The following is a 24,512-nucleotide window of genomic DNA, read 5'->3' as shown; positions in this document are numbered from 1 at the left end:
GCACAGAGCCTGACACAGGGCTCGAACCCACGAACTGTGAGATCATGACCTGAGCGGAAGTCAGACGCTTAACTGACTGAGCCATCTAGGAGCCCCAGGAAGAAATTAACTTTAAACTATACATCAAATGTTGGTGGGGAAGCAGGAGTCCACTAAATTTGCTGGAATAAATTTATTGCCTTCGTTGGTTTGTTTGTAAGGTACTGGATATTAGAAAGACATAATTGATCTTATATATTATTAGCCTTTATATAACTAACTGTGAAATTCAAAAGCTGAATTTGTATCTTTCAATCTTACAAATTCTTTATTATAGTAATCTTCTGATCACCCTTACTAACAGAAGGGATCATTGGTATGAAAGAAAAACAACTTGTATTTGAAATTTTTATCACTTAGTTTATAGGACAAATTCAATCACTGATTATAGATCTTTGCTGTTTGCTTGTTCAGGGCTTTGTATGGGGAGTTGTATTGCATGAATATATATTCCTTGAGTACACCAAAAGGAAAGGACATGTAGGATGAAGGTAGAAGTAAAAATAAAACACTGCTGAAGTATTCAGTTAGTGTGCATAACTTGTCAAATAGCGAAAAAGAGTCTGGCTGAACATTGCTCCCAAAAGGTATTTAAGTATAAAATTTAAATTTAATTTAGATGAAAATTTAAGATAAAGAAATATTTTGAAGCTAAAAAAGAGTTCTTGCGTACTTGTGCAATTCTTTTTCTTGTCGCTGCAGTTCTGATGATAACAAAACATTTTCCTTTTTTAGAGAATGGCATTCGGTTTCCAATACATTCCATTCCTTTCTCAACTTCTCTAGTTCACCTAAAATAGTCCCAAAACGTATTCATTAATATAGGAACATAATTTCCATAATAATTCAGAGGATAAGGGAAATATTTCAGAGAAAAACATACCTTTCCCCCCACCAAATACATGGCTATTTTTTGATTCCTGTTTATTTTGCATCTATACCTCAGGTAAGTCCCATCACCTTGAACTTCAGTAATATTTTCTTCCCATTCACTTTTATATGGCAAATAATTCTAATAGTATTTAAATAAAATATTGTAAAAAATGTCAATTTATTGTAGAACTTGCAGACCTGAAGAATTTTTATAGCCCCAATATAAAAACATCGCTTTATAGTTTTTAGTCCAAGTTGTTGGACTAAAGAGAAAATGGTCCAAATGGTTATTTTGTGCAAATTATCACTGTCAAGAATTAAGAGTTTTATGTAAAATACGTGTACTCACTTTGTAGCCTTGTTGCTTCCTCTCTCTGCTGGTCCTCACACTGCTGACATCGAAGCTGAAAACTATTTTGTAGACTTGTGATTTCTTTCTCATATTCAGACGCTGCTTTCCGCCACCGCTCAAGCTCAGCTCGCACCTTCTTAAGCTCTTCTTGTAATGAGGCAATGTCAGTGTCCCGCTCACAGGCAGCCTTTTCTGCTGCTTGATGAAGGAGTAAAATTTCATCCCGGGCACTAAGCAGTTCATCTCGAGTGCTTGTGATTTCACTGTCCTTCTCCTCCCGGAGATTCTCAATATTGATGTGTAACCTCTGTAGTTGGGCTACAAAAGGATATTTATCTGTCATTTTCTATGTCCAAAGCAATTACAAATAAATGAACTGCCCAAATGAGACTGTAGTTATCACAAACTATACAAGCAATCCATGTTTAATGCAGAAATGTCAAAATACAGAAATACAGAGAGTAAAAAAACCAAAGTGATCTTTTTATTTCTCTCACACAGAGAAAGTTGCTTCTGACATTTGGTATTTATTCTTCTGGATTTTTTATATGTAATTATACACATATAAAAGCAAAAACAGAGAGGGAGTCTAACATATATGGTGTTCTCTATCCTATTGGTGATGAATATCTTTTAATAACAAAAAAGTTACACTGTGACTTCTTTGACTAATCCCTTATTTTAAATATTTTAGGCTGTTCAGTTTTTAATTACTATAAAAAATACTGCTTATAACGCAAGCCTGATTTTTTTCTTAGAGTGAATTCCTAAACACAGAATTTCTTGGTCAGATGGTATGCATTAGTTTGATGTTCTTGATTCAATTTTCTGTCAAATATCAATTCCTTGAAGAAGCTTTCTCTGATGCCTTATCTAAAAATAGCCTTCTCATTCTCTAGCCTACTACTCTGCCTTTATTGGATATCACATTATATATTTGCTTACTGTTTATCTTTTCCACTGACTGTACATCTCTTGCATACTCTATCCTCAGTACTAGCAAACAAACAAGAATTATTGGTTGAATTAATGAACTGACAACATTAATGAATGCTGCCTAATCAAGGAGGTGTATTTTTAAGATTTAGTCTTGTTCCCTCAAGACTTGAACTGGAAACAATCTGTATAAAATACTTGTTTCAGAACTAGAAAACTAGTCTTGGTTACTATAACACAAGAAAACTATAGGTAGAAAAATTCCTTAGGGTAGAAAAGAAGAAGAATTAAGAAGAAAGGCTGAGAAAGGGTAAGGCTGCTCCATAAATAAGCATTAAAAAAATTAGGCCTTTTAAAAAGTTTGCAGGAAGCATTGAGAGGTTAACAGGTTCAAAATCTGAAAAGACATAATGGCCAGAGATGAACAGGACCATACGCTTGCGGATGAAGTCATGAAATACACATACTGGCACTAGGGGGCACTCAATGATGACTAGGTAAGACAACTTTAAGCCAAAAGGCAGCCCTAGTTATAGAATCTTTAGGGAAAATTGCCCATATACAGTACAGAATGGAAATATAGATTGAAATCAGATTTATATAAGCTAATGGATAAAAACATTAAATTATAATGAGCTTAAAGAATTTTCTATTCAAAAAAATATACAATCTATCCCAGAAATTCTAACTTGACCATAATAAAAAAATTTTTAAATAATTCAAATTCCCACTCAAAAATAAAACACAGAAGACTGCTTTTTCTCAGGGATATTTTAGGGCAAATATCACAGGCCTCAGACAGTGATTTCCTTTTTTTTCTGAACTGAGATTGCTTGACTATTTAATTTCTTCTGACCCTACATCTCAAACTAAAACTTTAAAATAACATTAGTTCTTTCTTTGACAGTGAAGACAAATTAATTTTGCTTTAGGAATTTTACAATAGGATGGGAAAGAAAGGTTTCTCCTAGGGCTCTCACAATTAGAACCTAACAGTACCAGGAACTCTGGTTAGAAGAAAACCTTTGGCAGGCAGGGATCTTTCTGGTCATTTCTGGATAGCCCACACAAAGAGAAAGCAAAATGGTGGGTATGAAGAACAGCTTCTACCAATGAAGGCAGGGCAGGGATCATTGTGCTCTTCTATGTGATATATAATTTTTGTTGTAATGCAAGTGTGTTATGTGTATTAGAAATGATGTCATCAAGCTAGAAGTGCTGATGCACAGAGCAGTTCAAATTGGTGTCCTGTCCAAAGGCCCCCTGTGTAGTAACTCACTACATAACCCTGAAAGTGACAGTTTTGCCAAACCCATGTCTTCACCTATGTTCTTCCCAATCGAAGTATCTACTATTGGAGTACTAGGGGATCTTCTCTTGTATCTTCTTAAAAAAAAAAAAAAAAAAAGCCTACCCAGAGGTCTAATTATAGTCTCAGATTCTAGGGACAAACCAAAGACATGAAAAATGGGAATCCTCCCAACTCTTACTTTCCATTCCTTTTGAATCACTACAAACAAACCATAATAATCCCCAATAGCCCTGAGATGTTCCATACCTTGAAGAACCTGTATTTGTTTACTGGACTCCTCAACTTGATTTCGATAGGCTTTTCTTTCTTCTTCCAAAAGAGCTAAAAATAAAATACAGTATATCTAATTTTGTGAGTTAATGGAAGTATTCAGAATTGAGCAGCTGGAAATTTCTAAGAAATTAAATTTTGTTTCTAAGAAGGAAACAAAAGCTAAGGAGTAAGTATTATCAGTATTAGTTGTTAGATAGTTTAAAGATTTTAGGAGCACAAAAGAGTAGTAATAAATCTATTCAATTGAATAGCAGAGTTTTCTAGACCTTGTCTCAACAAGATAATATGTGCTATTTTTTACATGAGAAGCATTCTTGCTAGTTGTTAATCAGCATTTTTGAGCTTAAGTTTTAAAAACAGACTTAAAACCCTTATGTTTACCGTCAAGCACTTGGTAAGTAAGTACTGACTAACAGAAAGTTCTGAGTTCCTCCTGGGGATGTGAATCTTCCTCCAGATCAGGAAGGCCATCTTAGAGAACAACGAGGACTCCACAGGCCACTTATTTTCTCTTTGTTTTGCTAAGACTTTCTAAGATACTAGTGACTGCAACTAGGTAGTTATTGCGAAAGATACGGAAATGTAAGCTCTGGAGAGTAACAGTTATGACTCCACCGGCCTATGACACTATGGATAAGCAAACTACTAGAAAAGAAAGTGGTCGGGACACAGCGAGAGATTCTATACTTTTATCTTGCCTGGTTCCTCCCATTTACTGAAGAATACGCTATAAAATCACAGGGAATGTAAACTTCCCTCATCTTCTACTGAGGAGCCAACATTAGGTGTAACTAAAACTTTGAAAGTGAAATACATGATGTTTTTTCCTTTTGTTGTACTTAATATATAATCAACTGTTAAGATCTTTTATTGGTACAGATCCTGCTTGATCTTCACATCAACAATGTGAACGAAGTAGAGCAACAGGGCCTCTCCCCACTTTATTGATCTGAAATACCAGTTCAGGGAGGGTAAGTGAATGTTCCAAGATCACATATCCAATAACGCTGTGGGTCTGGAACAAGATACCACGCCTCTGGATTCAGTGATATCACATTGCTTCCACGTCCCCTAAAGAATCAAAGTAATCTTGATCTCACCTTGAAGTTCAAAGCATTTTTGTTTACTTGCTCTAGCTAGTTCCTGGGCTTCAATCAATTCCTTGCGCAGATGCTGAATTTCTTGTTTTGCCTCAATTTCTGACTGTGCGCCCTGCAAGTCATCTGACAAAAATATGTTTATTTTAAAAGCAAGAGTCAGTATCACACTATAACCTCTACATCCACGTATTAGCCATCTCTTTCATGTTTAGACATGCACAGTTAAAGAACATAGCACAACTAAGTTAAGTAAAATTTAGAAGCAAATTATATTAAGCATTTTAGTCATTTTGCCCTGGACAAAGAACACAAGTACAGTTAAATATATATTAGTAATTCATAGCAATGGTATTATAAAACATATTAATATATACTAAGTTATACATTTCACTCATGTAGAGCTCATGTAAGGCTTGACATTCAGTAAGATGGGCATAATGCCAGTCTTCTTTATTTTGAAATTGCTTGATAACAAGTCAGTAAAATTTCACTTGGAACTGGAAATGGAAAACAAAAACAAACTTTTCTTCAAGAAAAAGTATTTTAGCATTATTTCCCCAGTTGTGGGAAACATAAGAAGAAATCTCCACCCATTCTCACTTTGTCATCAGTATTTCCCCAATGCTACACACACAACAAATACCTACTCAATAATTAAATGATGTGATCTAAATGATTTTATCAAAATAAATTAGATCCAGCATTACGTCTCAAATATGCCCCGTCCTTTAATGTCTTTCCTCTCGTCACTCTGCTCATCTTTTACCGTATTAAAATTTTTTGCAATTTTTTTAAAGTTTATTTATTTGTGTGTGTGTGTGTGTGTGTGTGTGTGTGTGTGTAAGAGAGAGAGAGAGAGAGAGCAGAGACAGAGATAGAGACAGAGAGAGAGAGAGAGAGAAAGCACATGAGTGTGAACGAAGAGGAGCAGAGAGAGAATCCCAAGCAGGCTCTGTGCTGTAAGAGCAGAACCCGAAACAGGGCAATCTCACGATCCTGGGATCATAACCCGAGCTGAAATCAAGAGTTGGATGCTTTAACTGACTGAGTCACCCAGGTGCCCCAAAATTTTCTGCTATTGAACACTGCCTGAAATAAGTATATTATCAGTTAGACCATATTCTTCTAGTGCATTCTATTTGACTACTACTTTGGCTTACAAGTAGCTCAGGCATAACTACTAAAAAAAGAGCCAAGAGGGGCACCTAGCTGGCTTGGTTGGTAAAGCATCGGGGTTGTAAGTTTGAGCCCCAGGTTGGGTATAGAGATTACTTAAAAATAAAATCTTAAAAAAAAAAAAAAAGCTAAAAATAAAAGTTTACAATATGATTACAGCTGGTCTTAGATGTTACATACCCATATTTTCATACTCCTAGACTATATCCTACTTTTTCCTGCAGGGAAAAGTAATTTTGAGCTTGGTTTCATTTATTCTAGTCAACCTATCAATTCCTCCTTCAAATGGTCTCTTGGTAAAGAGGGAGGCATGTAAACAGAGAGAGATTTTCCAGTTGGCAGGAGCACTGTCACAGCAACTACAAAATTTCTCTTCTAACACCACACATTAGAGTCTGCAAAAGTCCCAGCTGCCCATCTCTGGATTTGTCATTACGTAGGACAGTGTCGTTATTGTCAGGAGTATTTAGGAGGGATGTGTCATGACGCCTGCACGTTATTTTCAAGTGGGTTAGCAAAAAAAAAAAAAACAAAAACAAAAAAACCACACACACACACCAAAAACTACATAAAATCCTTCAGTGGATAATTTCTTAGTTCTCTGCGTGTGTGTGTTTAAATTTTATTTTTATTTATCTATTTTTTATCTTAAGAAAAAGTTTTTAATATTTATTTTTGAGAGTGTGCATGTGCGCGCACGCGCACACACACACACACACACACACACACACACACACACACACACGAGATGGGGGGAGGCAGAGAGTGAAGGGGACAAAGAATCCAAAGTAGGTTCCAGGCTCCAAGCTGTCAGCACAGAGCCCGATATGGGGCTCAAACCCACGAACTATGAGATCATGACCTGAGCTGAAGTTGGATGCTTAACCGACTGAGCCACCCAGGCGCCCCAGTTTATTTATTTGTTTTTCAAATGTTTATTTGAGAGAGATAGAGCACACGAGAGTGGGGAAGGGGCAGAGAGAGAGGGAGACAGAGGATCTGAAGTGAGCCCTGCACTGACAGCAGCAAGCCCAACATGGGGCTCGAACTCAGGAACTGTGAGATCATGACCAGAGCTGAAGTTGGATGTTTAACTGACTGAGCCACCCTGGCACCCCTAAGTTATATTTTATTTATTTTGAGAGAGAGAAAGAGAGAAAGAGAGGGAGGAGGAGGGGCAGACAGAGAAGAAGAGACAGAATTCCAAACAGGCTCCACAGCCCAACGTGGGGTTCCATCCCAGGAACTGTGAGATCATGACCTGAGCCGCAATCAAGAGCCAGATGCTCAACCAACTGAGCCAACCATGTGCCACTGTTTGTGTTTTTTTTTTTTTTTTTTAACTTAGCCCTTTTGACATTTGGGGCTGAATAATTCTTTATTCAGGAGGCTGTCCTGTGGATTGTGACATGGGTTTTTGTTTTTGTTTTGTTTTTTGGTGCAAAAAGGTGATTTTATTAAAGCACAGGGACAGGATCCATGGGCAGAAAGAGCTGCCAATTGTGAGATGTTTAGTAGTTTCCCTGGTCCCTATTCATTAGATGCCACTAGCATTCCTTCTGAGTTGTACTAACCAAACGTTTCCATATATTGCCAAACGTCCCTCTGGGAATAAAACTGCTCCACGTTGAGAACTACTGTTCCATCTTAATAATTTGATAACCAAGAACAAACAAATCTATACGTAGACTTCTCTTCCACAGAAGCACTGATTAGTACCTCTGAAACTGCTTTTTGTATATTCTAAAAGTGATCAAATAAATACTGTAGATAAAGAGAGCCAGGTTTCTCATCGTTGGAGAATAGAATTAAAGATATGGAAACAGGGAAAACAAAATTAATCCTGTGGTGGAGGGTACGAATTAGAGTATGAACTCAAATAGATCTGAATGTGTAGACAAATGCAGATGTAGAAATAAATACAGGTACGTGAGGCTGTATTTATACACATACACATATGTGTGGGCATAAGTATGTGTGTACATCTATTTCTTAAATGTCTGCTGAGTGGGCCTAGAAGCAATGAACACACCAAATACTCAGATCTTAGTTTCTAAATACTATTCTCCACTGAAAGAGAACTAGAGCTCTTTGGAGAAATTGTTGATTTCATTGCTAAGGGTAGGAAAGTACAAGATGAACGTAAAACATCTTTTGGGTCAGAAAGTAGGAAAGGGTTCGAAGAATGGTTGGTTCATGTTGAAAAGATACAAGGGGCTCCCGCTGGCCAAACATGGGACAATGTGAGCATCAAAACAAATAATGACAAAGAGAGGTTATAAGCCACTGAATAACACATTAGTCCATGATGTCACAATGATATAAGTAAAGGAAGGAAGGAAAGAAAGAAGGAAGAGAGGGAGGGAAGGGAAGAGAAGAAAATTCTTCCTTATATTAGAAAGCCAGCTGACAAATGTAGAAGGAATGAGAATTAGGAAATTACTATTTGGCAACTATTATAGTAATAATTGATTCAGGCAAGAAGCCTCAGTAGATGCTACCACTAAGTAGATAAAAGTTGAGAAGTAACAGGATATGTATACAAGGTTAACATCACCAGTGACAGAACAATTCAACATCAGTTGTCACTTGATATGATGTCCAATGTTATTACTGAGGAACATTGCACAAATAACCGTGCTTTTCAAAAATGTCAATGTGACGAAACACAAAGACTGAGGAATTGTTCCAGATTAAAGGAGAACAAAGACACATGATACTGAATATAATGTATGACTCAAGATATTCTCTTATAATGACATTATTTTTCTTTATAAAAGACATTATTGACACAACTGACAAGATGTGTGTGAATAAGGTCTGTGAATGTGATCATGTAATATATCCATGTTACTTTCCTAACTGTGAAAGTTACATGGTGGCTATGTAAGAGAAACAGGAAATAAACACTGGAGTATTCAGGAGTAAAGGCTAGCAGGTCTGCAATCTACTCTCAATCGGTCAGGGAGAGAGAGGAAGGTGGATGGAGGAGGGAAGGAGATGGATAAATCAAATCCTGTAAAGTGGTAACAGCAAATGCAGTGAAATGTTAACATTTGGAGAAATCTGGATGAAGAGTACATGGAATTCTTTGTTCTATTCTTATAACTTTTCTTTAAGTCTGAAACTGTATTAAAATAAAAAGTTAAGGTGTGCCTGGGTGGCTCCGTTGGTTAAGCATTTAAGTCTTGATTTCGGCTCAGGTCATGATCTCACGGTTTGTGAGACTGAGCCCCATGTCGAACTCCATGCTGACAGTGTGGAGCCCACTTGGGATTCTCTTCCTCTCTCTCTGCCCCTCCTCCACCCACATGCTTGCTCTCTCTCTCTCTCAATAAATAAATACACTTAAAACTTTAAAAATACTTTACTAAAATAAAAAGTTAAAAGAAGCATTTCTAAAAACACATATCTACATATACATACAAAAAAGAAAAAAATTAAAATAAAGAAAATGTGGCAAAACACTAACAACTGTTGAATCATAAATATATGAGTGTTTTTGGTACTCTTCAACTTTTCTTGTGTTTGAAATTTTTCATAATTAAAAAAGATAAATGAAATTACCAATCCCAATGCTACAATCTTAGAATAAGCACCAATTATTTCTGTCCAAATTCTTGCCCTTAACCTTTCCTGCCCTTCTGCATTCTATCCTACACGGGGATATTAAAGCAATTCCCTTACTTAGATCAAGAACCTATATTGACTTTCTTTTGTATCAAGTGCAGACATCTTTATCTGACTTCTAAATTTCTCCACAATCCAGTCATTACTTATTTTCCACTAGTCACTAATATACTCAATCCCTACTAGTCTCCTTAGTAGCTCTGCCTCATGACTACTTTCCTCACACACTTTTGCTCATGCATTCTCTTTTACTCCTCCAAGCCTGCCCATCCTTTAAAGCCCAGGCTGAAGCTTCTGCATCTAACCCCCTGACATCTAACTCCTAGTGCACAGTGGTTTCTTGCCTGATTTCAAGAGCTTGATAGTAAAACCTAAGCAAACTGATAAGCTCCTTACAAGTTCTCTTAATTGTTCAATAGCATTTTCTTTCATTAAAAAAATTTTTTTTTAATTTTAGAGAGAGAGAGAGTGTGGGAATGGGGAAGGGGCAGAGGGAGACTGAGAAAGAATACCAAGCAGGCTCCATACTCAGCACAGGGTCCAATGTGGGGCTCAATCCTACAACTCTGGGATCATGACCTGAGCCAAAATCAAGACTTAAATCCTCAACCGACGGAGCCACCCAGGCACCCCTAGTTTCATTTTTTAAAGGAGCATGAACCCATATAGATATATAAAAGTTTGGAAGAGACCTACTCATTTCATTTTACAAATGAGGAAATAAAAGTCCAGAGATCTGAAATGGCTTACACATCTGGGAAGTGGTAGAGAGAGGACTAGAATTCTCACTCTAATCCAATTGTCTTTCCATGGTAACTTCTTAGTTATATCGCAGAAATTAGCTTTAATTAGCATCCATTCCTAACAACCAACTCTTATTTTTTCTTCAGAAATAAGAGGGTTCCTATCAGGGATTTCCTTTTAGTAACGCATGTTAAATGCATATATGTTTCACACTTATGCTCCATACTCTATGGAAATACTATATACTCCATCTAATACAATGCTAGACATACAATGGGCACTTAACTATCTGATTAATGATATACAAGGTAACCAAAGATTTGCATCTAAAATGTGTAGATTTAAAAAATAAACATAATAATCATATATGAATTAATACAATAACTAGAGAACTATTTCATTTTATAAATGAAGAATCATATATAATCCATCTTTAAGGTCTATTAAAGCAGACAGTTTTTGTCTGCAGCAGAACAATTCCCTTGATCAGTGATGTTGTGAAACAAAACTAATACTTGTTTTTTAAACTAAAAACAATGGAACAGATTTTATGTTAAGTAATTATGTTTCAGAAAACTAAATATAATCTACACATTAATAAATTGTGCTAACAAGGGATTTACTATTTGCAAATTATTTCTTTGTACCACATAGGAAAAAAGATCGGCATTTTAATTAGAGCAAATAAGATGCCATGTATCAAATAATGGACACGTACAAATTCTACATAGTGTTTGATCATAGAAGTTGAAGATACTGATCAAAAATCTTTACAAATTAAATATAATATAATATAATATAATATAATATAATATACACAAAGACTATATTCAAACTAGTCAAGTAAGTACTGTACAGATCCTGTTTACAGAAAACCAAGTGCCAATTTTTTTTATCAAAGACCAATAAGCATATCTTTTTCTGCTAAGGTTGATAAGTGCACACTGTATTTCATATGGTTATGTGGGAAAATGCATTATTAGTTTACTATGGCTTGGATCCTCTCTCATAGTGCCTTACTTTTGTCACAGGAAGGGATTTTTTGTATGAAGCTACTTCACAATCTTGGGGAAAGTGTTGTGATGAGGACTGGTGGAAAGTGTTTAGCTGAAAATAAGTGAAAGCCTTTCTAAGCCAAATCCATTTTATTTAGATGTGCAAGTCAAGCAGAAATAAATGTTTTTTATCCACAAACCTTGCAATTTACTTTTGTGTGTCCTAGAAAATTCTCCACATTCTGGATTTCGCTGTTGTATCCCCAGCACCTCATTTAGGTAATGTCCATGATAAAGTGGAAACCATGATAAAGTGGAAAGATTAACAGAATCTGTTTTCTCCTTCACATAAATAGTGTATCCTTAGAACTGCCTGGTGTATGTAGTCTGGGCTAGGGGCCAGCTTTTCTTAGACTAAGGCTAAATTCTGTAAAGAGATCCACACCATAGAAGAACCCACGAAATGAATCAGCCCTGGCACACAGAATACAGACAAGATATCCTCAACTGAATTTGGTGTTTTAACTTAGAGGTTTTAAACTTAAATTCTGGAGGTTTGATTTAAAACCTGACCTTTGCTTTAAACATGGTTGAGATACTCCGGATCATGTGGAAAAGGGCCAAATCAAAGCACTTCTTCCCAAGTTCTATTTTGCATGTGTGTGTTGAAGGCTGACGTAGCCTCAACGCCATGATAGTTACCTCATCAACTAACAGAAGTGATCTGGCTGAGGCAGCTGGCCAGGTGAATGCGCCCTCTTTCTACTACGACTGCTGTCCCTTTGGAAGGTCTGGCAGTTGCAGGCTTGGTTGATGAGAATAACCATCACAGTGCAGAAAGATCATTTTTCCGTCATAAGTATGTGCAGCCATGTGAGATAGTCCTAGGTGGCACCCTAACTATGAATTTAAGTTTGGCAGCATCCTTTTACTGCCGGTTCTCGCTTCTTTGCCATTCCTTCTGACCAGCCGGGTTCTTGACAACTGGTTCTTTTGCTGGCTCCTCCATCCTCCCCATTGTCCCTTTCTTTCTCCTTAAGTTCTCCCTGCTATAATGGTCCAATTCTCTTATGCAGAAAATTCCCAAACACGTTACTGCCTTTTTTCTGACCAAGTCTTACCTTTCATCACATTTGTGCCACATAGCCTGTGCTCCATCACACTTGTGTTCTTGTACACTTCCCTGTCTCTGACAGATGTTATTCAGACTTTAAACATTATTTCTACTTGTAAATGAAGGCGGTATTTTAAAGAAATGCATGGCTCCTTTTCCCTTCTTGGCATACTCTGACTTATCTTCAACCACCTCATTTAGGGAGCCTATCCTGACTACTGTTCTACCCAAACCCTGCCCTAGCCAGGAAGTTAGCTGTGCTCTCCAAAGTTTCTACCACACCCATTAAAACATTTACTATACTATCAACATATCTCTTTCCTCCATATGACTGCAGCCTCCTCATGTGTCGTACCTCTGTATCTCTTGGGTCAATAAATATCTCAGAAATAAGTGAAAATGACTTTCTGGCCCTACTTTCTGTCTTGCACTTCCAACTGCATTTCTGGTTCCTTGGATGACAATACAAAACTGGAGCACCTCTGAATGTGAAAGGAAGCACTTTTAATAATTGTGCTGGGACCATGGGCATAAATGGTTCCAGGCAAACCAGAATCTGTGTTCAGGTCACCCTCTCTGTTCAATGATGCGAACAGGAAGTGATGTTTCAAACTTAAACCATCACTTTTCTCACAAGACATCTCTTCTTCCAGAAATAATATTCTTGTTAATAACACTACCATCCTTTTAGTAACTCAGGGTCAAATGCTGGAATTCTATCTAACTTCCATTTATCTTTCATATTCAGTTCCTTAGGACTACAGATTCAAGGTAAGATTACTGAAGGAAAGATGATAAAGACAAGAACAGGGACCCAAACTGGATTTTGTTCTTTGTTTAAATTTTCACAGCAGGCATTCTAGTTCATACTCTCAATGATTACCTAAGCCTCCTAACTGGTTGCGTTACCTCCAGCCTCTACCTATTCCAGTTCATCCAACAAATCGCCCCAAAATACAGGTCTCATCATATCATTTCTGCACTTAGAAGCTATAGAACTCTGCCAAAAGAATCACTGCAATCTACAAAACACTCAAATGATTATGTGAACAAACTTTAATTGTACTTGTCAAACCCAACCCAAATTATCTAGCTTGTGGTTTCTAATATTCCCTTTGTCTAAGAAGGTATCTCGATCTTCTCTTATAATCATACCCGCTTAAAAAAATCTGTATCTCGATAGATAAGAAAGGTAAGAAAAACAAAAAAGATCTCTAAAAGAAAAACAAAAAAATAAATAACTGTAATGCTATTACCACACTGCAAATAACAAGCAATTCCTTAATATCAAGTATCTAGTCAGTATTAAAGTTTTCCCACTGTCTCAAATTCTTTTTGAGTTGGATTGTATGAAGTTCCAAACAAGGTTCACACACTGCATTTAGTTGACATATCTCTTATATCTCTTTTAATTCATAGGCTTCCCAATCCTCCTTTCCTTTTTATCCACAAACCTTGCAATTTACTTTTGTGTGTCCTAGAAAATTCTCCACATTCTGGATTTCGCTGTTGTATCCCCAGCACCTCATTTAGGTAATGTCCCTAGTTCTTTACACATCCTGCAAGTTGGCAGTTGGATCTAGAATCCCAACCAGATTCAGGACTCAGTTTTTGTCACTGAACAGGCCATATGTGTATGACACACTTTCAGGACCATCTCAAATGATACTTCCTTCATGAGGCTCAAATTGCCTTTCCTGCCCATCTTCCAAGATAAACAAAAAGGAACAAAAAAACTGCCCATTCTTTCTTTCTCTGTCCTTAAACCAGGAAGCAGCTTATCATCTATACCTCTCCTATCACCAATTGGACTAGAAACTCCTCAAACCCCAAGGACAGTCTTATCAGAGTTTAAAACCACTGAAGTCCCTGGCATAGTTCTTTATATAGAGCAAACTTGCATTAGATACTACTTAGACTGAATTCTGGTTTTCTTTTTACCTTTTTTGGGGAAACGATTAAACATACAGAAACTTGTGGTTCAAGTCACATCTTTATTTCTCCCTCAAAAATGTCATAAATTGGTTGAAAATAAATTTTCAGGAAAAAGGCACTACTGCTATCCTCATTTTATTTATATCTCATGGTGAATATTTGATCTATTTCATTCTCTTCCTCATACTAGGTGATTAACACGAAAGGTAGCACATTATAATTCTAAATCAAGATTGGCCCTTTTTTTTTTTTTTGGAAGGGAAAGAATAAAATTTAAAAACAGTGGTTCAGGGGTGCCCGGGCGGCTCAGTCAGTTAAGCGTCTGACTTCAGCTCAGGTCATGATCTCATGGTTTGTGGGTTCAAGCCCCGCATTGGGCTCTGTGCTGACAGCTCAGAGCCTAGAGCCTGCTTCAGATTCTATGTCTCCCACTGTCTCTGCCCCCCACCCCCCACTTGTACTCTGTCTCTCAAAAATGAATAAACATTAAAAAAAAATTGAAAAGAAACAAAAACAAGAACAGCGGTTCAAAAAGTCAAGCACAGGGGTTCAATGAGGAAAAAAAAGGACAACTACTTTGTACTACTTTGTACAACTCTCAAGGTTAACCCTATGGCTTAATAATTGATATTTTTCATTTAAGAGAAAAGTTCCGTCAGCCCACTAAACCTAATCATAGAGATTACAAAGCATAACCACATACAATCAACCATAACCCAAGTGCTTCTAATAGGTGCCAGTGGATATATTATTTTCAAGAAATTATACAAGTCTTACAAAAGAGAAACAATGGAAAAACAACCATTTAGGCTTATCACCACTAACTGCTTCCCCTAAAAGATATAGTAGAAAATAATATTTTTTAAACCCCATAATCTTATTCAATTAATGAAAAGTTACTCTTTAACACATAGGTCTGCTTTTGTCAATCACCAACATCATTATTAGCAGTGTCTTCATCATGATGCTTAACAGGTTATGTTCCCAGCACCATGGTGAGTGATCTACATGCATTATATCATTTAATCCTCACAATAAATTTCAATTTGACAAACGAAAAAAACTGAAGCACAAAGAGGGTAAGCAATTTGCCTAAGGACAAATTACAAATAAATGGCGGAGCTGGGACTGAACCCAGAGCTCTCTGACTCAACTTCTTAGGTAGAGTGTGTCACTTTCCTAACGCTCTGTGGTTTTATAACTTTGATGTAAGAGGTCTATTGTTAATTCAATCAACAAATAACTGAACATCTGGCATTGTGGTAGGCAACAGGATAAAAGTAAAATATAAAACAGACTGACACATAAAATCACAAGAGCACTAGTAACAGTTGAATATAATTAACACAAGCATAATTGTTACTTATAAATCAATCTGCACTTGGCTGCTGAAAAGATTTCTGGGAGATTTCTATAGTAAAAAAGACCGTAAAACAGCTACTTTTGTATGACAGGTGCTCATTACTCTTGTTTCTCTATGCTCCCACAAAGGCCCAGGGGTTCCGGCAGTTTTTGAGCATCAGTAACAGTTTACACAGCAACAGTATTGCATTTCTGAGAAGAATCAGAAATGCTCCAAGATGAGACTTCTAGACTATGCAAACATTAACTCAGACTTATTACTACAACGCTAGAAAAAAAAGCATGCCTCATCAACACCAAAGGTCACCTGGGAAGAGTGCAGATCAGTAAGAGTGCCAGAAAAGTACTGGAAACTATGATTGTACTGAAAGACAGGTTGACAATTGTGCTGCCTGGGCCAGTAATCCTCAGAGCTTCCCTTAGTAATGGAATTCAGTCAGAGGTACCTCAAAGAGTGATGCGAGCTTTACTATCCAGGGGGAAGAAGAGAGAAGGCCAGGATGCCCAGATTAAGGATCTCTAAAAGAATCTGGGTAATCTCTTTGTTAATTCCTATCACTGACAACTAGGCCAGCAGCAGGGTCATATAGGGTGAAACTAAGGCCTCCTTATATAATCCAAAACCCAGGGTCTGGACTAAGAGATTCCTTAAAAGCCCAGCCAGAAGCATAAGCATCTCTACACAGAGAAACTTCCACAGGCTGTTTTTGCTCATTCCAGACGGTTGCCTACGGTTAGTCCAGTGGGCTGAACTTATATGTCAATTTATCCTGTATACAAAAGGCAATATAAAAGACACTATATGGTGACAATCACAAACTTATCAGTAGGCCACCCAAAGCACTTTATTTTAAAAACACTTCGATAAATGTTGACTTATTTACTATTATTATCAGTCTAAATAAGTAAATATCAAGAAATAAATGTGGTTCTCATTTAGAAGTGATATGAGTGAAAGTTTATTACATGCACTGCTTATCTTAGGCCTACCTAAAATTTCTAGAAGACTGTCCTAAGAACCTGGGGATGTTTACTGGAGGATGAGGGCCAGAAAATGAGGAAATTTACAACTGTTACCATATGACAACAGAGAAAACAGGTAATTCTTTCAAGAACATTAATATTTTCTTCTCTTTCTAATTTATGTTAAAGGTGGTAATGAGCTTCTCTCAGCAATATAAAGGTAAACACAAAAAAAACACAGCTGCATTTCATATTCCTACCATTTACCACTCTGCCCTTCATAACCTTGATTGATCCAAATTATTTTACAATTGAAGTATTTTCATTTGAAGCATGGGCACCAACACCAACATTTTAAATTTTAGTTCCTGCTACTTTAGAGAACCTGTCTTAATCTTTTAACTAAACTTAAAACTTCACATAAGACATGCAATTTTGTGGTAAATCTGATGCTCTGATTTAAAATGTTATAAAAACATGTTAAAGTACCTTTTAATAGGGACACTTTAGCAAGAGGTTCATTTAGGTCTTGCTCATCCATTTGGGCGTCTGCAGGGGAGGGAAAGATAATTACAAACAGTAATCAGCTCTATCATCAAGCTATAACTATCAAAATAAGTAAGTGAAATTTATACAGGTATTGTATTTGGATAGGTGAAAGTAATTTTAACAATATATCCAAGGTTCAAGGGAGTATCTCCACAAACGGAAGGAGACTGCCTTTTCCCCCAAACACAAACTTTGAAATCTCCACTCACATTAACCTGCATACCTAAACTGCTCAGACAGTGATAATAATATCTGTAGATTTGCAAACACTACGTTACAACTCACCTGTAGTGTCGTTACAACTCACCTGTAGCGTCGTCACTACTCTTTTCCTTGCTTGGACTCAGAGTATCCGACAAATCAGATTCCTTTGCTCTTGCCTGGTTTTCTACCAAGAAAAAAAATAAAAGTAGAATCTCATTACAACTATATCAATAAAACCACCTTAGGCTTTGAGAGCTCTAAATCTACTGATATGCAAAATACTTTTAAAATTAACTGAGGTCACTGCCTCTCTTACTTCTTCACCACTCCACTTCAAAATGGAATGCTGGTTATTACACGTGGCTCATATTAAATTATAATGTGGATCGTGTCTGCTGTGCAGAGGGCTGGGGCTTTTGTCAAGGCTGTCCACTGGCCAACTAGAAACAAAAATGAAGCAAGCTTTGCTAAAGTATGCAGAGAACTGCAACAAATATAGCAAAGTTCCAGGACGATGTGGACATTGTTTGAAGATGATGAAAGGAAATGGCTCTCTTATATAAAAACACTAGTTAGGTTGCCTGAGCAATAGTTATACCAAGTTTTGGGGTTATTTGCAAGTGCTGTGCTGCCTGATCCAATGAAGATATCTCAAGCCCTGTTTTCAACAAATTGCTCTCAAAAATCCTAATTATAAGCCCACCAATGTTATTAAAGATGACCGGCAATTAGATCCTTATCTCTAATGGCACATCTGTGTGTTCTATGGTGTGCATTTGAATAGCATTTACAGAGATGGTCATTTCCCCGTTCTCCACAAGGCCTCAGCCAAGTTTTATATCCCAGGATTTAGCTATAATTTGGTCTCTGCATTAATTCACACATGAGCTCTGTTTCAGTCAGGCTAGCCTCTTTACAGGGCTGAGACATGCCAGCTCACTACGACCTCTAACTCTTTGCTTGAGTTGATATTTTGCTAAACTCAATGACCATTCTACTTGGCCTATTCATTAAGATGCAGCTTAAGCCCCAATACCTCTAACAAAGTCTTCATTTCTCCATCATGCTGCTCCTTTTTATTGCAGCTTCTCTGTGTCATATGATTTTGTAATTAATCATGTTCTATTTTATATTCTATGTGTATATATGTATCTGATTTCTTTAGTTAGATTATACATTCCCTGGGCATATGATTATTTTTTTATAATGTTATGCTGTTGGCTATACTGTTTGTGGTAATACATACCAAACATTTAAATGTGCATATCTACTTCTAGTACTTCTAAGGAAAAAAGACTTCACATAGTATTATAAGGATGTTCATTGCAGCATTGTTCATTATGGAATGGAAAACATTCAAGATATATTCCTTACTATTAAGTAAAAATAAAGGTTGCTAAAGAACAGTGTATAATATGACCCCATTAAGATTGAAAATAGCTATACATTTAGCTATGAATTTTCAGTTGTGCATATTTATTGAAGTCTAGAAGGATCTACAACAGAGATACTCATGATCATATCTGAAGGTAGGGTCATGGCAGATATTTACTTTCTAACTTCATAATGTCATACATCGTTTGAAAAAATTATATTATTTTATAATCAACTAAATCAAGAGATATTTTCCATTTTGAAAGTAATCAGAAACATCAAAAACCATTAATATTAAAATATATTTAATAATATTAGAATGTAACTTATTATGACCATTTCATTAAGAACATCCTTAGAATTGGTGGCTTAATTTGTGAAATAGGTGACAGATTGCAAGAAGACTCTTGCTTCTTTTCTCACCGCCATTTCTAGTCCGAGGCCAACTGCTGAGAGACACAGAGCTTAGATTAGAAGTGAAGTCACTAACCACAGAGGCCCATGGGAATCCAATCTATGACCTCTGGTGCATTCACAGTGTGCTATAATCAGACATTTCTGAATGTTCTAGTTTTAATCACAAAGTTACAGTCTCAAACAAGGCAGGCTAATACTTCTAATCTATACACAGGGATGACTGTGGGAGAATAGAAAAATGACTGTCTTCTGATTTTAAAATTCTTGGCAATTTTATGATCAAGATACTGAGGTAAACCAAGAAGACTATATTTTCAAAAGTATTCTTCTGGCTTAGAAGGAACTCTATCTTATATTAAAGTATTAGCTGGGGAAGTAAAATTAAAGGTGGGACCAAATCTTCCATTAAGATCTTACTAGAATATTAAGTTCCATGAGGGCTGGGATTTTTGTCTGTTTTGTTAACTGCTATCTCCCCATTGCAGAAAACAGTGCACAGTGCATAGTAGGTGCTCCAAAATCAGATGTTTGAAGGCACAAGTCTACTTTGAGTAAGAAGACAAAGTTTTGAGCAAGTCAAATTATGGTCCATCACTGTTATGTCCTGATATTACAATTATTATGTGGAGGCAAACCAAATCTACTCAAGAATGAAACACAGGACACAAAAAAAGAGAAGTAGAGTATCTCCTTCTTTTTAAAACATCCATTCTTTAGCTATGAAGCAGCACCCAACTTTCTAGTATTAGCAAGTCCTGGGGCTCCTGGGTGGCTCAGTTGGTTGCCTCTTGGTTTCAGCTCAGGTCATGATCTTATGGTTCGCGATTGATTCTCTGTCTTGCCCCTCCTTCACTCTCTCTCTCTCAAGATAAATAAACTTAAAGAAAGAAAGAAAGAAAGAAAGAAAGAAAGAAAGAAAGAAAGAAAGAAAGAACGAACCCTCCTTACTGGTTGATTTTCTGTGCAGTACTTAATCATTAAGATACACACCAATAATATATAGGAGGAAACAGAAGAATAGCTACCAACACCAATATCAAAACTGTTCCCAAACTGGAAAGTCTGCAAGGTGACTATTTTCACTGTATCTCTGAGAAGACATTATGATGGATGGGCAAAACACTGGCCAGAGACCACTTCCTATACCAATGGAACCATTAGTTGGAAAGGAAAGCAAGAAGGGAAGTGAGAACTAAACATCTGTTGAATACCAGAACAATGTTTCTTGCTTTGTGAGCAATATTTCATTAAATTCCCACAATTAAATATTGTCAATTCTACTTTACACATGAGGAAACTGAAGTTTAAAGAGCTAAAGTGAGTTGCTGGAGGGCATACAGCTAGTTAGTGGTAGTACCTGGGGTTGAAACCATCTGTTTTATCTACTAGTATTCTTTCCACTTCCACCCTAAGACTACAGTAAACACACAATGACTACGAGTTGAGTTAGGGTTTAAATAGAAAGCACATGCAACCTATGATTATATTTTGCATTAGATGAAATATCTGAAGGAAACACTTAGACTTGTAACAGCTGGTAATTAGCAATTTCTAACAACTGATATTTTCTTTTTTTTTTTTTAACGTTTTTATTTATTTTTAAGAGACAGAAGGAGACAGAGCACAAGCAGGGGAGGAGCATAGAGAGTGGGAGACACTGAATCTGAAGCCAGCTCCAGACTCTGAGCTGTCAGCACAGAGCCAGACGCAAGGCTTGACCCATGAACCGTGAGATCATGACCCGAGCCAAAGTCAGATGCTTAACTGACTGAGTTACCCAGCTGCCCCACAACTGATATTTTCCATGCAGAGAACAAATCCTATCAAAAATGTCACTGATGAGAGAATTTTAAAATAAAACGATTTAGCCAAATCCAAAAGAAACATTTTATAGCCAGATATGAAATTCTTAAAATGTAACTTATTTTATCTAGTTTGTTACAAGGATTAGTGTACCTCTGCACATTAACCATGAGAAACGCTTGTAAAATGTTGACTGCTGACAAAAAAATCTCTGGGTATGTAAAACTTGTGTCTATATTATCAATTTTAACAGATGTATTTTATTACTTGTGTGGACTTACTTGTTATAATTAATAAATGCCCTTATTATTGGACACTTCCGTTTTCCTCTTTTTGCTTTAAAACATTGATGTAAATACCCTTGCATATCTGTCTAATTTGTTCCTTAACATAAAAACCCAGAAGTGGGATTGCTGGATCAAAATGCATGCTCTTTAAAGCTTTCAGCACATATTTTATGGCCAGGTTTCTTTTTAAAAAAAAATTTTTTTTTAACGTTTATTTTTGAGACAGAGAGAGACAGAGCATGAACGGGGAGGGTCAGAGAGAGAGGGAGACACAGAATGTGAAACAGGCTCCAGGCTCTGAGCTGTCAGCACAGAGCCCGACGCAGGGCTCGAACTCACAGACTGCGAGATCATGACCTGAGCTGAAGTCGGAAGCTTAACCGACTGAGCCACCCAGGCGCCCCTATGGCCAGGTTTCAAAAGCAAATGTAAGGTGGCACAAATCTTTTTCAATAATTACATCATATAATTTCAAGCAAATATATTCTAATTCAGAATGTATTAAATAGAAGCACTAAGGTAGCAAGATATTTTTCTTTAACTAAGAAGCACTGATTTTTCCCCCTTAGGCTCTCCTTGTACTTCAAGTGCTGGCTATTCAACTCATCTGATTAGGTGCTTCTGTGGTGAAGTAAAAGCTATGTTGAAATCTGCTCTCATCTCACTTTAATAAGATGAAATAAATTGCCACATGTACTAAAAATAGTTCATTGCTCTGAAACCCAATGCCTGTTTGCCAGAACAATATTAGTGATGCATATTCTATGCATTCTTTCCCCAAATATGGCATCTGTCATGCACAAAATTCAGAACGGAAGCCACCAGATACTTGAAATAACATTCTTCTTTTAAATATTTTTAAAAGTCGAAATGGATTCAGTTACGTTCATAAAACAAAATGTACTGAAGCAGAGTATTTGAAACTTTTATCACTCATTGTTTTAACTGGCCAAAAAGATTGTGAACCTAGTTATAAATTTTATAGCGGTATCTTCTGATGAAAGTCTTAGGTATGATAATGATAATAATGAGCGTATCATACCAAATTTATTTGACCAATTTCCCTAATGCATAAAAGTGACTCGACAATATAATGCTTTAAAACTCACTTTTCTTCTCTGACAATTGTAACAGAAAATAATTAATAGAATAACCTATTTCAATTTATAAGACTCTCATCATAAAATATAAGAAGACCCCACATAATCACTTTTGTTTAAATCAAATTGAGTTGCCGAAAATTAACAAAATATAAATTTCATAAGGAATGTTAAAGGTATAACAATTACAGAAACAGACATGCAAGCATTTTTCACCTGTTTTACATTGTTTCATTAAAAGATTTACATTGTGTTTAATTAAAATTTTATATCAAATGTAACAAATATCAAATACAAAACCTGAAAATAATGCTAGAAGCAAGACAGATCAGAACAAATCTTTTACTACCTAAAGAATCTACTTCAAGCATTAAAAAAAAAAAAAAAAAAAAACCCCACACATATATACCCATTTAAAAGTTAAAAAGAAACTTTCTAATTAAGATATCCTTCTTACAACAGAACTCCGACTATTTTATATTATATGATACCATTACTGGATTGCCATTTGGTGAGCTATAAGAAATAAATTGATGGTTAAAATACTATGACCTTGGAAATGTACACTAACATCTATTGTCCAAAAGAATAATTTTCAAAACCCACAGAAAACCCACAGAAAACAAACCTTTTGAAAGCTTTGTTTCTTCTACCACTTTGGTTAGATGCCCCTCGACGATCAGCTTCTCTGCCAAAGAAAATAAACGTTACTATCCAAGCCCAAACCGAGTAGCATTTCCCTGAGCGGGGCAGTGTAACACATTCCATGACCAAATTTAAAGATGATAATATTACTCCCATGACTAGGCTTGTACAAAAACTTGAAGCTGGAAGGAGAACTAAGAAAACTCGAACTATAATTATAACAGCACAATCAGATTAATGCAGAAATCTGGGGGCAGGAGGACAATTTGTCTTTTATTTTCATTAGTTTTTACCTTAGTCAAAAAGCCTAGACCGTTTTAAAAAGGATTCATAACAAATAAACCTTCTTTAAATCAAGGATATGAAGTTGAAATAAAGGAATTCTGAGAAAGTATGTATTTAAATAAAGAATACAAATTAGGTTATGCCAATAGTTTCCCAATTGATACAATTCAGCACAGATGCATATATGACATGCTTCAGTAAAATGAATCATTTTAGAAGAGACAAATATTTAAAGATATTAAAACAAATATTGTTTTGTTTTGTTTCATTCTATAGGTGATTCTCTGTAAATGTATAATATACAGCTTCTTCATAATTTATTTAAATCCAGATTTTCATATTCTATGCTTCACTGAGAATGGTATCTATTCTAATTATCCCCTTATTTAATCCTGTATGCCAGCTGGTCTCCTTGAATTTACACGTTTGCAGTATATGAAGTCATTTCTCTATTCCTTCACTCTTCAAATCCAATGTAGCTTGGACTCTATACCCACCATCCAACCAACGAAACTGCTCCAAGATTACTATAACCTCCAAAGCCCATGGCTCCTTTTAATAATTTTCATTTTGCACAGGCTCCTTGCAGTATGTGGTACTATTTGCTCCTGCCTCCTTAAAAAATTTTTCTTTAAGTCTAAGTAATAGATTTGGATAATTTTTAAAAGGTAGTCCTACAAGATGTATAATGTAAGCTGTCCTACCCATCTTCTGTCCTACTCTACTCCATTCTTGAATTTCACTTCCTAGAAGCACAACATTGTTTTTGAAGAAGGAACAACGTTTTGAGCACCTGGGTGTTCAGTCCAGTCCACTAAGTGTCCAATTCTTTATTTTTGTCTCAGGTCATGATCCCTCAGTCGTGGGGTCGAGCCCCACATCAGGCTCTGTGCTGAGTATGGAACCTGCTTGAGATTCTCTCATTGTCCCTTTCTCTCTTGGCCCCTCTCCCCAGCTCGTGCTCACTCGCTCTCTCTCAAAAATTAATAAACATTAAAATACAATACAATACAATACAATACAATACAATACAATACAATACAA

General features: G+C 36.3%; 1 protein-coding gene across 28 annotated transcripts in view; it reads right to left on the bottom strand.

Moving 5' to 3' along the window:
• Positions 1 to 24,512, bottom strand: part of SLMAP (sarcolemma associated protein) — a 149,720-nt gene that overhangs the window by 12,570 nt on the left and 112,638 nt on the right. For 17 of the 28 annotated variants that reach the window (XM_049640773.1, XM_049640780.1, XM_049640775.1 and 14 more), the window contains 7 exons: positions 23,167 to 23,226; positions 17,661 to 17,741; positions 17,294 to 17,353; positions 4,886 to 5,008; positions 3,759 to 3,833; positions 1,262 to 1,582; positions 713 to 830 (listed from right to left, as the gene is read on the bottom strand). In XM_049640773.1, coding sequence (XP_049496730.1) covers positions 713 to 830; positions 1,262 to 1,582; positions 3,759 to 3,833; positions 4,886 to 5,008; positions 17,294 to 17,353; positions 17,661 to 17,741; positions 23,167 to 23,226 — 838 coding nt within the window. Of the gene's footprint in view, positions 1 to 712; positions 831 to 1,261; positions 1,583 to 3,758; positions 3,834 to 4,885; positions 5,009 to 17,293; positions 17,354 to 17,660; positions 17,742 to 17,873; positions 18,052 to 23,166; positions 23,227 to 24,512 lie in introns of those variants that run through there. The other 11 variants (XM_049640787.1, XM_049640788.1, XM_049640794.1 and 8 more) reach the window with 2 other exon arrangements.

This window comes from Panthera uncia, chromosome A2, assembly GCF_023721935.1.
Source record: "Panthera uncia isolate 11264 chromosome A2, Puncia_PCG_1.0, whole genome shotgun sequence".
Lineage (NCBI taxonomy): Eukaryota > Metazoa > Chordata > Mammalia > Carnivora > Felidae > Panthera > Panthera uncia.
The sequence above is the reverse complement of the archived record's forward strand: the minus strand, read 5'-3'. Positions and strand labels throughout refer to the sequence as shown.